The sequence below is a fragment of the Narcine bancroftii genome, chromosome 1 (assembly GCF_036971445.1).
Source record: "Narcine bancroftii isolate sNarBan1 chromosome 1, sNarBan1.hap1, whole genome shotgun sequence".
Lineage (NCBI taxonomy): Eukaryota > Metazoa > Chordata > Chondrichthyes > Torpediniformes > Narcinidae > Narcine > Narcine bancroftii.
Window position 1 is genome coordinate 489,622,204 of NC_091469.1, and position 14,294 is coordinate 489,636,497.

A 14,294-nucleotide genomic window follows, 5' to 3' on the forward strand; every position below is an offset into this window, starting at 1 on the left:
CATCTACTCTGCCCATCCCTTCCAACATTGGAAGTGTTTCAATGAGATCCCTCCCTTGTTCTTTCAAATTTCAATAAGTACAACCCAAGAGCTGTCAAGTGCTCCTCATATGAGAACCCTTTCATACCAGAATCATCCTTGTGAACCTTCTCTGAACCCTCTCCAATGTCAGCACATCCTTTCTTAAATAAGGAGCCCAAAACTGCTCACAATACTCCAAGTGAGGTCTCACCAGTGCCTTATAAAGCCTCTACTTCTGCGACTACTTCAGGTAGGTTTGGGGCTCCCCTGTGCTCAGAGATGTCCTATAGCTGTGTCGAATGCCTTACATAAAAAAATACTGAGACAGTTTTTCTTTTTGTTTCACTAGTGGATGGTGCCAGCCATACAGAATTCCATGAAACCATTCAGGGTAAGTAACTGATAACAAGCCTCTTATTCTAGTTTTTAGCCTTCACTGCAATATCTTGATTCAAGTAAAAGACAGGAGTTTTGTGGGCAAGTATTACCCTTGCTGATTTGCTCCATTTCATGGGCAGTTCTGAATCCAGCATGAAGTAGTGGGTCTCGAGCCAAACCTAGTCTAGACCATATATGACAGCAGATTTCCTTCCCTGAGTGCACCAATGAACTGAATAGCTGAAGATTTGGGTGGTTCGGTTAGTCCAATGCTGTTTACAGAGCCTGTGACCAGGACCAATGTTTGAATCCATCACTGTCTGTAAGAAATTTGTACATTCTCCCTGTGTCTGCATGGGTTTTCTCCCACCCTTCAAAACATACCAGGGGTTGTTGGTCAATTGACTGTATTTGAGTGGCACAGGCTCGTGGGCCAGAAGGCCTTGTTTCCGTGCTGTATGTCTAAATTAGAAAAATTAATTAATTACCCTCAGTTATCATTATTGACCTTTTCATTCCAAATAGTTCTTTAATGAACCAAGGTTAATTCTGCAGCAGGCTGTGATTAGATTCCAAATTGTTTCTCTTGCTCAGTTATAATGGAACTTGTTTTTTCCACCCACTGCAACAAGCAGATTGTTCTCTGTGGCACAATCATGATCTGGCCTCATTAGCTTCGAAGTAGCTCTGTACCATCCCATCAGGGTCAAGGACAGCATGGGTTAGACACAGACTAAACCTGCCCTTAAATAGGTTTGAGCATATTTCACTCCCATTTTTAAGTGCCCTGCCGACCATAAAACGATGTGAAGATCTCCTGATTCTGTGAATTTTATATTATGAGGCAAGGTTAGGAGAGCTAGGGTTTTTCTCTTTGGAGCGAAAGGTGACTCAATAAAGGCCTAAGAGATTGTGAGAGGCTAAGATAAGGTGGAGAGCCAGCACCTTTTTCCCAGAGCAGGAATAGCAAACACCAGATGACGTCTGTACAAAGTGGCGGGTGGAAAGTTTCAGGGAGACATCAGGTGTAAGTTTTTTTTTACTCAGAGTTGTAGGGGCCTGGAATGCATTGCCAGTTATGTTATATGATCTTCTTTGTGCAGGGAGGTGGGACTAGAAAGGGGTGTTTGGTTCGGTGCGGACTAGAAGGGCCTAATGGCCTGTTTCCGTGCTGTAATTGTTATGTTATGTTATATGGTGGTGGAGGCTGAGACATTAGGGGCATTTAAGAGATACTTAGACAGGCACATGGTTGAAAGACAAATAGAGGGTGATGAGGTCAGGAGGGATTTAGTTTTTTTGGGGGTAGGTTGGCTCTACATTGTGGCCCTAGGGCCCTTAATGTTCTATATTAGACATACGGCATGGTAACAGCCCCTTCTGACACTCAAGCCTGCATTGCCCAAATTTACCCACATGACTTATTAACCCCGTTCGTCTTTAGAATGTGAAAGGAAACCGGTGCACCCAGAGGAAACCCACACAGAGATAGAGAGAAAGTATAATCTCCTTACAAACAGCGCCAGATTCAAACCCGGGTCACGGATACTGCATTAGTGTTGCGCTAACCATGCCACCCATGTTCAGGGTGTATCGTGGACGTTTAATGAACGTTCGTTCAATGTCATGACTTTTTCTCCTTCATTTTTCTTCAATTTGTGCACAAACCCAGTGCAGACATCTTTCGTTTCTTCTCTATGCTCGCATTGAATGGTGTTGTCAACATTCGTTTATTTCCTTTTCGTTTGTGACAAGGCTTAATGCGTCTTGTTTTCAGGATATGGACTACTCCAGGATGATCGAGCGCCTTCTGAAACTTGCAGTAAGTTGTTTTCTTTCTTTGGAAAAGCCTTTCACTCCTCTGATTGAGTTGAGTGTCGAATCTGAGTCGGGTTGGAGTTGGGGAGGGGAATGGTGGATGGCACGAGAGACTGCATCAGCTTTGTCCTAGTCCTCATCCTACAACCTGGCATTTCACAATCAGAATTTATTCTCATAAACATGTCATGAAAATTGTTGTTTGCGGCAGAATCACAGGTGCAGAAATTGCTGTAAATTACATTCTTTTAAGTAAATAAATAGATGCAAAAAGTGGTTCGCAGTCCGCTCAGAAATCTGATGGCGGAGGGGAAGAAGCTGTTCTTGTGTCGTTGGGTGCTTGTCTTCAGGCTCCTGCACCTCCTTCCTGATGGTAGGTAGCAGTGTGAAGAGGGCACAGCCTGGGTGGTGAGGTCTTGGAGGATAGAGGCTCTTTTCTTGAGGCACCACCTCTTGTAGATTTAATTTAATGAAGACATACAGCACGATACCAGGCCCTTTAGCCTGTGCTGACCAATTGACCGACAACCCCGGTAATTTTTGAAGGGTTGGAGGAAATTGGAGCACCCAGACGAAACCCACGCAGACGTGGGGAGAATATACAAACTCCTTACAGACGGTGCCAGATTCGAACCCGGGTTACATACCAGTGTTGCCCCCTAACGGAGTAAAGACTGATTCCTATCATGTCACTAGCCGAGTTCTCTGCTGCCTCTTCCCGTCTTGTGCATTGGCATATCCATGCCAGACAGTGAGTGCATTTATTTATTTTACACTGGCGGTGACCGCAACGTGATTCCCTCCCCTCCTGATGTCGCAGGGTTATTAGGCTGGGGGCCATGAACAGACTTGTGTACTTAATTCAGCATCAACCATCGTCAAATCTTGGAAATCAGAAAATCTGCAGATGCTGGAAATCCAAAATAAAACACAAACACTGGAAGCAGGCCAGGCAGTGTGCATGGAAAGACAAACCAAGTTACCGGTTCAGGCCCAGATCTCTGTCCCAACTCTAACTCAAATAGGACAGAAGGACCCGGGAATACAGATACTAAATTCCCTGAAGATGGCGGCATGGGTGGACAGGGTGGTAAAGAGAGCTTTTGGCTTCATAAATCAAAGTATTGAGTGCAGGAATTGGGATGTTATGGTCAAGTTGTATAAGACATTGGTGAGGCCAAATTTGGAGTAATGTGTGCAGTTTTAGTCACCTACCTACAGGAAAGATATCAATGAAATTGAAAGAGGGCAGAGAAGATTCACTAGGATGTTGCCAGACTTCCAGAACTGAGATACAGGAAAAGGTTAAACAAATTAGAGCTTTATTCCCTGGAGCATAGAAGATTCGATAGGAATGGCTGTTCTCCTCAACAAGTATACCATTTTGGATACTGTTGGGATGATGACCTACCTGGCACAAGTAACAGCAATCAGGTCTCTGTCACAGAGTCTGGTCCTGTAGCTAAGTAAGGGAAGGGAGGAGAAGAGGCGAGCTGTAATGATAGGGGATTCCATAGTTAGGAGAAAAGATCAGAGGTTCTGTGGAAAGAGATCGAGTTTCCCGGATGGTACGTTGCCTCCCTGGTGCCAAGGTCTGAGATATCTCAGATCGAGTTCATGGCATTCTCAGGAGGGAGGGTGAGCAGACAGATGCTGTGGTCCATATAGTGACCAATGACATGAGTAGGAAAGGTGAGGAGGTCCTGGAAGGAGAGTTCAGGGAGTTAGGGGCTAGGGTGAAGGATTGGACCTCCAGGGTAGTGATCTCAGGACTGCTACCTGTGCCATGTGCTGGTGAGGTTAGAAATAAGAGGATAAAGTAGCTTAACACATGGATAAAGACATGATGCAGGAGGGAGGGCTTCAGGTTTCTATATCATTGGACTCTTCCAGAGAAGGTGGGACCGTTCCGATGGGACATTTTGCATCAGAACTGGAGGGGGATAAACCCACTGCTGCAGTGGGTTTAAACGAGATTTGTAGGGGGATGGGAACCAGATGCCAGAGCAGATAGAGGAGTGGAGAAGGGAAAAGATGGTGTGAAAATTACATGCATTATTAGAAATCAGCTGGTTGTACGTGGTGGAAATTTTTGAAAGTGCATCTATTTTAATGCAAGGAATATTGAAGGAAAGGCAGATGAGCTTAAAGCGTGGATTGGCGTGTGGAATAGAGACATAATGGCCATTAGTGAAACTTGGTTGCAAGAGGGGCAGGACTGGCAGCTCAATGTTCCAGCTTCCATTGCTTTAGACACGATAGAATTGGTGTGGGGGGGGTTAAAGGGGGAGGAGTGGCAAAGCTTGTCATGGAATATATCACAGCTGTGTTCAGGCAGGACAGACCAGAAGGGTCATCTACTGAGGCTAAATGGGTAGAACTGAGGAAGTGGAAAGGTATGACCACACACATGCGGTTGTATTATAGACCCACCCAAGAGTCAATGAGAATTGAAGGAGTAAATCTGTAGAGAGATAGCAGACAGCTGCAGGAAACATAAGGTAGTGATAGTAGGAGATTTAAATTTTCCACATACTGACTGGGACTCCCATATTGTAAAAGGGCTGGATGGCTCAGAGTTTGTCAAATGTGTTCAGGAAAGTTTTCTAAATCAGTATATAAAGGTACCAATGGGAGAGAGTGCAATACTGGATCTCCTTTTAGGGAATGAGACAGGACAGGTATGTCTAGGGGAACATTTTTGGTCCCGTGATCATAATACCATTAGTTTCTAAATTGGAAAAGGTTAATTTTGAGGAATGAGAAAGAATGCAGGATGCATGGATTGGGATAAGTTGTTTTCAGGCAAAGATGTGTGAGGTATGTGGAGGACTTGCAAAGGTGAAATTTTGAGAGTACAGAATTTGTATGTTCCTGTCAGAATTATAGACAATAGACAATAGGAGCTGGAGTAGGCCCTTCGGCCCGTCGAGCCAGCACCGCCATTTTACAGATCATGGCTGATCACTACCATCAGTACCCCTTTCCAGCCTTATCCCCATAACCCTTAACTCCTTTGTCCACTAGAGTCTTATCTAACTCTCTTTTGAACATAATCAGCGAATCTGCCTCTACCACCCTCTGTGGCAGAGCATTCCACAGATTCACACTTCTCTGGGTAAAAAAATGTTTTCTCATCTCCGTCCTAAAGGGCCTACCCTGTATTCTTAAACTATGCCCTCTAGTCCTCGTCTCCCCCATCATTGGGAACAAGTAATCATACTTCACCTTGTCTATCCCCCTGATGATTTTGTAGACCTCAATCATGTCCCCCCTCATCCTTCTAAACTCCAATGGATACAAGTCCAGTTTTTCTAGCCTTTCAGCATATGTCAACCCCGCCATCCCTGGAACTAACCTTGTAAATCTGCGCTGCACACCCTCTATAGCTAGTATGTCCTTCCTCAAAATTGGAGACCAAAACTGGACGCAATACTCCAGGTAGGAGTACAACTGCAGAAGGGCGTCTCTGTTCCTATACTCCAATCCCCTCTTTATGAAAGCCAACGTGCCATTGCCTTCTTCACAGCTTTCTGAACCAAGGTTAGGAGGCAGAGGGAACCTTGGTTTTCATTGCATATTGGGGATCTGGTTTGGAAGAAGAGAGATGTGTACAGCAGGTACAGGCAACATGGAGCTTGAGGAGCATAAGAAATGCAAGAAAAGCCTCAAAATAGAAATTAGGAAGGCAAAAAAAGACGCGAGGTTGTTTTGGTGACAATGTGAAGGAAAATCTTAAGAGTTTCTACAGGTATATGAAGAGCAAAAGGACAGTCAGGGACGAAATTGGTCCCCTTTGACAATCAGAGTGTTCGGCTTTGTATGGAGACAGAAGAAATGGGGGAGATCTTAAATAGTTTTTTTTTGTCAGTATTCGCTCAAGAAACAGGGAATTCATGGGAAGTAAGGAAAAATGCAGTGGTCATGGAACCAAAACAGATTAAAGAGGAGGAAGTGGTTGCTGTCTTAAAGCAGATAAGGGTAGATAAATCCCCAGGGCCTGACAAGATATTCCCTCAGACCTTGAGGGAGGCTAGTTTAGAAACTGCAGGGGCTCTGGCAGAAATATTTAAAATGTCCTTCGCCATGGGTGAGGTGCTGGAGGATGGGAGGGGAGCTCACGTTGTTTTGTTGTTTTAAAAAGGCTCAAAAAGTAAGTCTGGAAATTATAGGCTGATGAGCCTGTCATCAGTAGTAGGTAAATTATTGAAATGTGTTCTAAGACATGGCTTTGTGCATGGTAGGTCGTGTTTAACTAATCTTAAGAGTTCTTGTGGAGGTTTCCAGGAAAGTTTACAAAGGCTGTGGCTGTTGCCTACGTGGACTTTAGTAACCCTTTGACAAGGTCCCACATGGGAGGTCAGTTAGGAAGGTTCAGATGCTAGGTATTCATGGTGAAGTATTGAACTGGATTCAATGATTGTTGGAAGGGAGAAATGAGAGAGTAGTCATGGATGATTGCTTCTCAGACTGGAGGCCTATGACTAGTGGTGTGCCCAGGGATCGGTGCTGGGACCATTGCTGTTTGTCATCTATATCAATGATCTAAATGATAATGTGGTAAATTGGATCAGCAAATTTGTAGATGACACAAAGATTGCAGGTGTTGTGGACAGTGGGGAAGGCTATCAATGCTTGTGGAGGTAACTGGAAACAACTGGTAAAATGGCAGATGGAATTTAATGCAGACAAGTGTGAGTTATTGCATTTTAGAAGACACCTAACTAAGGAAAGATATCAATAAGATAGAAAGAGTGCAGAGAAGATTTACTAGGATGTTGCTCGGACTTCAGGGACTGAGTTACAGGGAAAAGTTAAACAGGTGAGGACTTTCTTCCCTGGAGCGTAGAAGAATGAGAGGAGATTTGATAGAGGTATTTAAAATTGAGGGGGATAGACAGTAAATGTAGGTAGACTTTTTCCACTGAAGGTAGATGAGATGCAAACCAGAGGACGTGGGTTGAGTGAAAGGGGAAAAGTTTAGGGGGAAAATGAGAGGGAACTTCTTCACACAGAGAGTGGTGGGGGTGTGGAATGAGCTGACAGCTGAAGTGGTGAATGTGGGCTCAATTTTATCATTTAAGAGGAATTTGGACAGGTTAATGGATTGGAGAGGTATGGAGGACTATGGACTGGATGCAGGTCAGTCAGACTAGACAAAAGAAAATTGATTCAGTACAGACTAGAGGGACTAGAGGGACCGAAGGGGCCTGTTTCTGTTCTGTAGTGTTCTATGGTTCCAGGAGTATACAAAATTATGATGGATACAGATAGAGTATATGCAAATAGACCTTTTCTATTAAGGTTACGTGAGATACAATCCAGAGGACATGGATTATGGAGGAAAGAGGAAAAGTTTAAGAGGAACCCAACATGAGGGGGATCTTCTTCATGTAGAGAGCAGTGAGACTGTGGGGGGGCGAGCTGCCAGCTGAAATGGTGAACAGGCTCAATTTTAACATTTATGGAAAAATTTGGACAGGTCCATGGAGAAGAGTGGTATGGATAAATGAATAGATAAATTAATGTATGATAAAATGATTTACGATGCAGAAGGGGTCCAAGTAGCTTTTCAGATCCATATTGACCCCCAAAAGTGTCACCATCCCCACAGTATCAATCCTCATCTCTATTTGCCTTTAGTTTATTCTCCCTCGCATGCCCACCAACTTTCCTCTTGATTCTTTTATCATTGAGTTACTTTGAAGATTAATTTACAGCAGTCACTTTCCTTTTTAACTCACATCTTTGGTGGATACCCACACACTGGCAGGGCATGCCTGAAACTCCACACAGACAGCAGCCAAGGTCAGAGTTGAAGCCATGTCCACCTCCTGCATTGCAGCATGGTCACAGCCAGCCTGGGTTCACACTGAGCACCATGCAGATTCACTGTGAGAATGTTTCACCTTCCCCTTGGGTAAGGCCCTGGGGAGTGCTGTAGAGCAGAGGGAAGTTCAGGGCACCTTCATCCAGCTTGTGGAGTGAGCTGCAAGAGGAAGTGGTAGAGGTGGGTACTATTACAAAGGCTAAGAGATTTGGGCATTTCCCTGGATAGGAAAGGTTTAGAGGGACAAGGACCAAACATGGGCAAATGGGGCGAGCTCAGGTAGACAACTTGGTCAGCATGGAGCAGAAGTAGACCGTTCAGTCCATTGAGTCTACTCCACTTTTCCATCATGAGCTGATCCATTCTCCCACTCACTTCCACTCCCTTGCCTTTATCCCACAACCTTTGATACCCGCACTATTCAGATATATATCGATCTCTTCCTTATGCACCCATTTGATCTGGCCTCCACAGCCGCCCATGACACCAAATTCCAGAAGTTCACCACCCTCTGGCAGAAGAAATTTCTCTTCATCTCTGTTCTAAGCGGACATACTTTTATCCTGAAGTTGTGCCCTCTTGTCCTAGACTCTCCCACCATGGAAAGCAATCCACATCTACTCTGTCCATGCCTTTCAACATTCGAAATGTTTCAATGAGATTTACCCTTTATTCTCTGTTTCAAATGGGCACCCGTTAATCCTAAGTTTTCCCCTTTTGTCCTAAATTCCCCTACCATGGGAAACAACTTTGCCATATCCATTTTGTCCAAACCGTTCAACATCCAAAATGCTTCCACATTGTCCCCCTTATTCTTCTGAACTCCAAGAGCCATCAAGCATTCCTCATATGCTAATCCCTTGATTCCAGGAATCATTCTGGTAAACCAAGTTGGGCAGAGGGGCCTGTTTCCATGCTCTGATATTGTAATCCTGATGCCTGATTGGAAGAACCAGTTTAAAGCAAATGCTTATTTGAGAGGATGGTTACCAGAATGTGAAGGTGAAGAACCTTGAGGGAGACTAGTGTAGAAATTACAGCAGCCCTGGCAGATATTTTCAAAGTGTTCTTAGCCACAGGTGAGGTGCCGGAGGATGGGAGGGTAGCTCCATGTTGTCCTGTTGTTTAAAATAGGCTCCAAAAGTAAACCAGGTAATTAAAGGCCGGTAAATTATTGGAAAGAGTTCTGAGAGATAGAATTTATAGCTATCTGGACAGCCATGGGCTGATTATGGACAGTCAGCATGGTTTTGTGCATGGTAGGACATATTTAACAAATCTTGTAGAGTTTTTCAAGGAAGTGACCAAGAAGGTAGATGAAGGAAAGGCTGTAGATGTTGTCTACATGGACTTTAGTCAAGTCTTTGACAAGGTCCCGCACGGGAGGTTAGTTCAGAAGGTTATGACACTAGGTATCCATAGAGAGGTTGTAAACTGGATTCAAAATTGGCTGTGTGAGAGAAAATAGAGAGTGGTAATGGATGGTTGCTTCTCAAACTGGAGGCCTGTGACTAGTGGTGTGCCCTCAGGTATCTGTGTTGGCACCATTGTTGTTTGTTGTCTATATATCAATGATCTGGATGATAATGTGGTAAATTGAGTCAATACGTTTGCTGATGAATCAAAGATAGGGGGCATTGTGGACAGTGAGGAAGATTTTCAAAGCTTGCAGAGGGATCTGGACCAACTAGGAGAATGGGCCAAAAAATGGCAGATGGAGTTTAATGAAGAGAAGTGTGAGCTGTTGCATTTTGGAAGGACAAACCAAGGTAGGACGTGTACAGTAAATGGTCGGGAACTGAGGAGTGGGGAGGAGCAAAGAAATTGGGAATACAAGTACATTGTTCCCTGAAGGTGGTGTTGCAGGTGGACAGGGTTGTAAATAAAGTTTTGGCATCTTAGCCTTTATAAATCAAAGTATTGAGTCTAGGAGTTGGGATGTTATGTTGAGGTTGTTTAAGACTTTGGTGAGGCCAAATTTGGAATATTGTGTGCAGTTCTGGTCACCTGGCTATAGGAAGAGTATCAATAAGGTTGAAAGAGTGCAGAGAAGATTTACTAGGATGTTGCCATGTCTTCAGGAGTTGAGTTGCAGGGAAAGATTAAACAGGTTGGGACTTTATTCCTTGGAGCGAAGAAGAATGAGGGGAGATTTGATAGAGGTTTTCAAGATTACGAGAGATATAGACAGAGTGGATGTGAGTAGGCTTTTCCCATTTCGATTGGGGAAGATAGTTGCGAGAGGACATAGCTTTAGGGTGAAAGGGGAAAGGTTTAAGGGAAATATGAGGGGAATCTTCACTGAGCGAGTGGTGGGAGTGTGGAGTGAGCTGCCATCTGACATGGTGAATGCGGGCTCGATCTTAAGTTTTAAGAATAAATTGGATAGATACATGGATGGGAAAGGTCTGGAGGGTTATAGAATGGGTGCAGAATAATGGTGAGTAATGGAGCAGAAGTGGCGATGACCTGTTTTTCTGTGCTGTAGCATTCTATGGTCGTAGGTGTGCAGACCTGGGTCACTTGAATAGTTTTATTTTCCTCCCCGTGTATAGAAGTAATATATCCACAGTGCACAACCTTTGGCTGGGAATCCCACCCCATCGCCACTAGTGCTTACTACCTGCAAAAGCTGAACTTGCCAACCAAGCCCACTCCTTCCCAACTATCCTCAGGGCATAATGATCAATAATCATCCAGACATGGTCAGTGTTCAGTGGGCTGACATGGGACATTCCCATCTATGTTTTACTGGAGCATGCATCCAACCTAACCCCACACAGCCAAATCCAAAGCCGGGCGCCTTGTTGGGCCCCGGGGGCTATGGTTTAGTTCGAATCCCCACGTCCAGGATGAGCTTAAAATTGAGCTCTTTGCTGTTAAGCAGTCGAGCTTTGATTGTAAGCAGTACCCAGGGCTGCAAGTCGCCTTGCTCCAGTGACCAGAAATATGATTGTGGTCTCCAACATGTGGGGGTGCTCTGGTTTCACACATGCAGGCACACAGCGAGACAAACGCACACAGAGGGGCGCCCACGCCCAGAGGCACCCGTGCACAGACATGCCCAGACACACATGCACACAGACACACACACACAGATGCAGGCATTCATCTACCTGTTGTAAGTTGCCTCTAGAGTAGAGAAGAACAGGCGGATAAGTGGAGCTTCATCCATGGCCAGAACAGTCATAATCTTATTGAATGGTGGAGCAGGCTCAGGGGCAAGATGACTTCCTCCTGCTGCTATTTCTTATGTATCTTGGTGACAGGAGGACTGTGAGCATGGGCATGTGAGATAAAAGAGCTTGCAAGAAATGCAGCTCAATCAGTTAAAAAAATATGAAATGAAGTTGATGACACGGTGCCCGATGCTTTGAAGCAGCAGAGGTCCTCCTGAGTGGACCAGTGTTGGTGTCGACAGTGGCCATGACCCTCAACTGAAATGGAAGTGCACCCGGGATGCTGTGGACTGATCCCATCGTTCCTCACCTTTTCCAGGTTCCTAACCACTTCATCTGGCTCATCTTCTTCTACTGGTTCTTCCATTCCTCCATGAACTTCCTGGCAGAGCTGATGCAGTTCGGGGATCGGGAGTTCTACAGGGACTGGTGGTAAGGAAGGAGTCCTCAGCAGTAGGAGATGAAGCCCTTGGTAGACACATCGGGTGGCATCTCCTCAGTCACCCAACTGTCTGCCTTCATTGTCAGCTGTGTTCTCCAGTCTATCTCCTGTTTGGGTTCATTATCAGCTGATTGTCCACGTACAACCAACCAAAACAGCATTTCTCCGAGCCACGATGGACACATACACACGTAACACACGGCAAAAATTACATCAAGACATAAAGATATACAGTAAAACCCCTGTTATCCAGAATTCAAGCAACCGGGGGGCGGGGGCGAATTAATTTAACCAGCATCTACTAATCCCCATAGGTTCCAGATACCAGGGGCTTTTAGTATGTATAACTATTTTGGAATGATTTATTCGGTTACAGGATACTGTTCATCATTCTCACAGCTTGCAGAAAGAAGCTATTTCCCAGCCTGACAGGCTTGATTTTGATGCTCTTGCACCTCCTTCCTTATGGTAGAGGGTCAAAGATACTATTGGCTGGATGGAAAGGGTCCTCAATAATTTTATGAACCCTATTTAAGCCATGCTCCCAGTGAATGTCCTCAATAGAGGAAAGGGAGACCCCACTAATCTTCGCCCAAATGTGCACACTCCAGAACCTTGGTTGTTGATCCTTGACCCCCTCACTCCATCCGTTCTCACCTCCGCACCTTTGTCACAATTCCCAATTCCGCTCCTCTTGTTCCCTTCCCACTCCAAACTCTGGTTTGATCCTTTTGACTTGTCCAAGGGTGTGAAGTTTGGCATTCTGGTGCATTGTCCACATTTCCCCAGGGTAGACAGATCCAGAACTGGAGGGCACAGCCTTAAGGTGAAAGGGGAGAGATGTAAGAAGGCAACGTTTTCACTCAGAAGGTGGTCTGTATCTGGAACTGGCTGCCAGAGGAAGCTAAAGATTTAAGATTTAATTTATTGTCATGTAATAAAAAGTGTCATATTACACAAAATGACCTTTTGGATTCAGCAGTGGTTAGATGGGAGATGTCAGAGAGCAGTGGTAGAAAATTCTTTGTCCATTTGGAGGCCGGTGACTAGTGGAGTTCCTCAGGGATCGGTCCTGGGTCCACTATTGTTTGTTATATATATTAACGATCTGGAAGTAGGGGTGGAGAATTGGATAAGCAAGTTTGCGGATGATACAAAGATTGGTGGTGTTGTGGACAGTGAGGAAGATTACCGTAGATTAAAAGGTGATTTAGGAAGACTGGAGGTGTGGGCTGAGAAATGGCTGATGGAATTTAATACAGATAAATGTGAGGTGCTACATTTTGGAAAGGCAAATTTAAATAGGTCATATACATTGAATGGTAGACAATTGAGGAGTGCAGAGCAACAAAGGGATTTAGGAGTTATGGTAAATAGTACCCTCAAGGCTGATACTCAGGTAGATGGTGTGGTGAAGAAGGCATTTGGAATGTTGGCCTTCATAAATCGGAGCATTGAATTCAAGAGTAGGGAGGTCATGATGAAATTGTACAAGGCATTGGTGAGGCCAAATTTGGAGTACTGTGTACAGTTTTGGTCACCAAATTATAGGAAAGATATAAACAAAATAGAGAGAGTGCAGAGAAGGTTCACGAGAATGTTGACAGGATTTCAAGGTTTGAGTTACAGGGAAAGGTTATGCAGACTGGGGCTTTTTTCTCTGGAGCATAGAAGATTGAGAGGGGACTTGATAGAGGTGTTTAAGATTTTAAAAGGGACAGACAGAGTAAATGTGGATAGGCTTTTTCAATTAAGAAAGGGGGAGATTCAAACTAGAGGACATGGTTTAAGATTGAAGGGGGAAAATTATAAGGGGAACATGAGGGGAAATTTCTTTACGCAGAGGGTGGTGGGGATGTGGAATGAGCTTCCGGCAGACGTGGTCGAGGCGGGATCATTGGTTACATTTAAGGAAAGACTGGATCGTTACATGGATAGGAGGCGACTAGAGGGGTATGGACCGGGTGCTGGTCAGTGGGACTAGGAGGGTGGGGATTTGTTACGGCATGGACTAGTAGGGCCGAACTGGCCTGTTCTGTGCTGTAAGTGGTTATATATGGTTATATATGGTCTGCTGTAAGGCAGACAGATTCGCCTCTGGCAGAAATTGCCTGTAGTGCCTCTTATCGAGAAAGTGAGTTCCCCCCCAGAGTCACCGAGTGTCCAGAGCTCTGGCATTTTAAATGAGATCTGTTTTGAAGTGTTTGTATGTGACCCACACTGAAAACCCTACCACAATCTATCTCCTTTAAAACATATCTATATACAATATAAAATATAACATAATCTGTCACACCATGGATTCGCCTCCTGTGCTCCTACAGCTTCCACAGCCGCACAATGTCCAGTCCAAACCATCGGCAACCTGAGCTTAGATCCGAACCTGATACGATTAGAAATCCTTCAGCGCCCTCGGCACCCTCTCGCATCCCAGTTCCAATACCTGGTGCCCCATAGCCAATCTCAAGCCAGTCTCCAACAGCCCGCAACCTGGTGCAAATCCCTTGACTGCAGTGTCCAGCAGCCCGCACAGCCTGCATGGATTCCTCGTCTCGAGTCACCAACAGCCTGTGTGTTTCTTTAGCCACAGAAGCCTTCACTGATCCACCACTGTGGTCACTGTTCC

General features: G+C 44.9%; 1 protein-coding gene across 1 annotated transcript in view; it reads left to right on the forward strand.

The window, feature by feature from the left end:
• The window catches only part of LOC138751987 (diacylglycerol O-acyltransferase 1-like), a 174,960-nt gene that overhangs the window by 143,238 nt on the left and 17,428 nt on the right, over positions 1-14,294 (forward strand). The window contains exons 11-13 of the mRNA XM_069915110.1: positions 371-412; positions 2,177-2,221; positions 11,546-11,658. Of these exons, the coding sequence (XP_069771211.1) occupies positions 371-412; positions 2,177-2,221; positions 11,546-11,658 (200 nt within the window). The remainder of the gene's footprint in view (positions 1-370; positions 413-2,176; positions 2,222-11,545; positions 11,659-14,294) is intronic.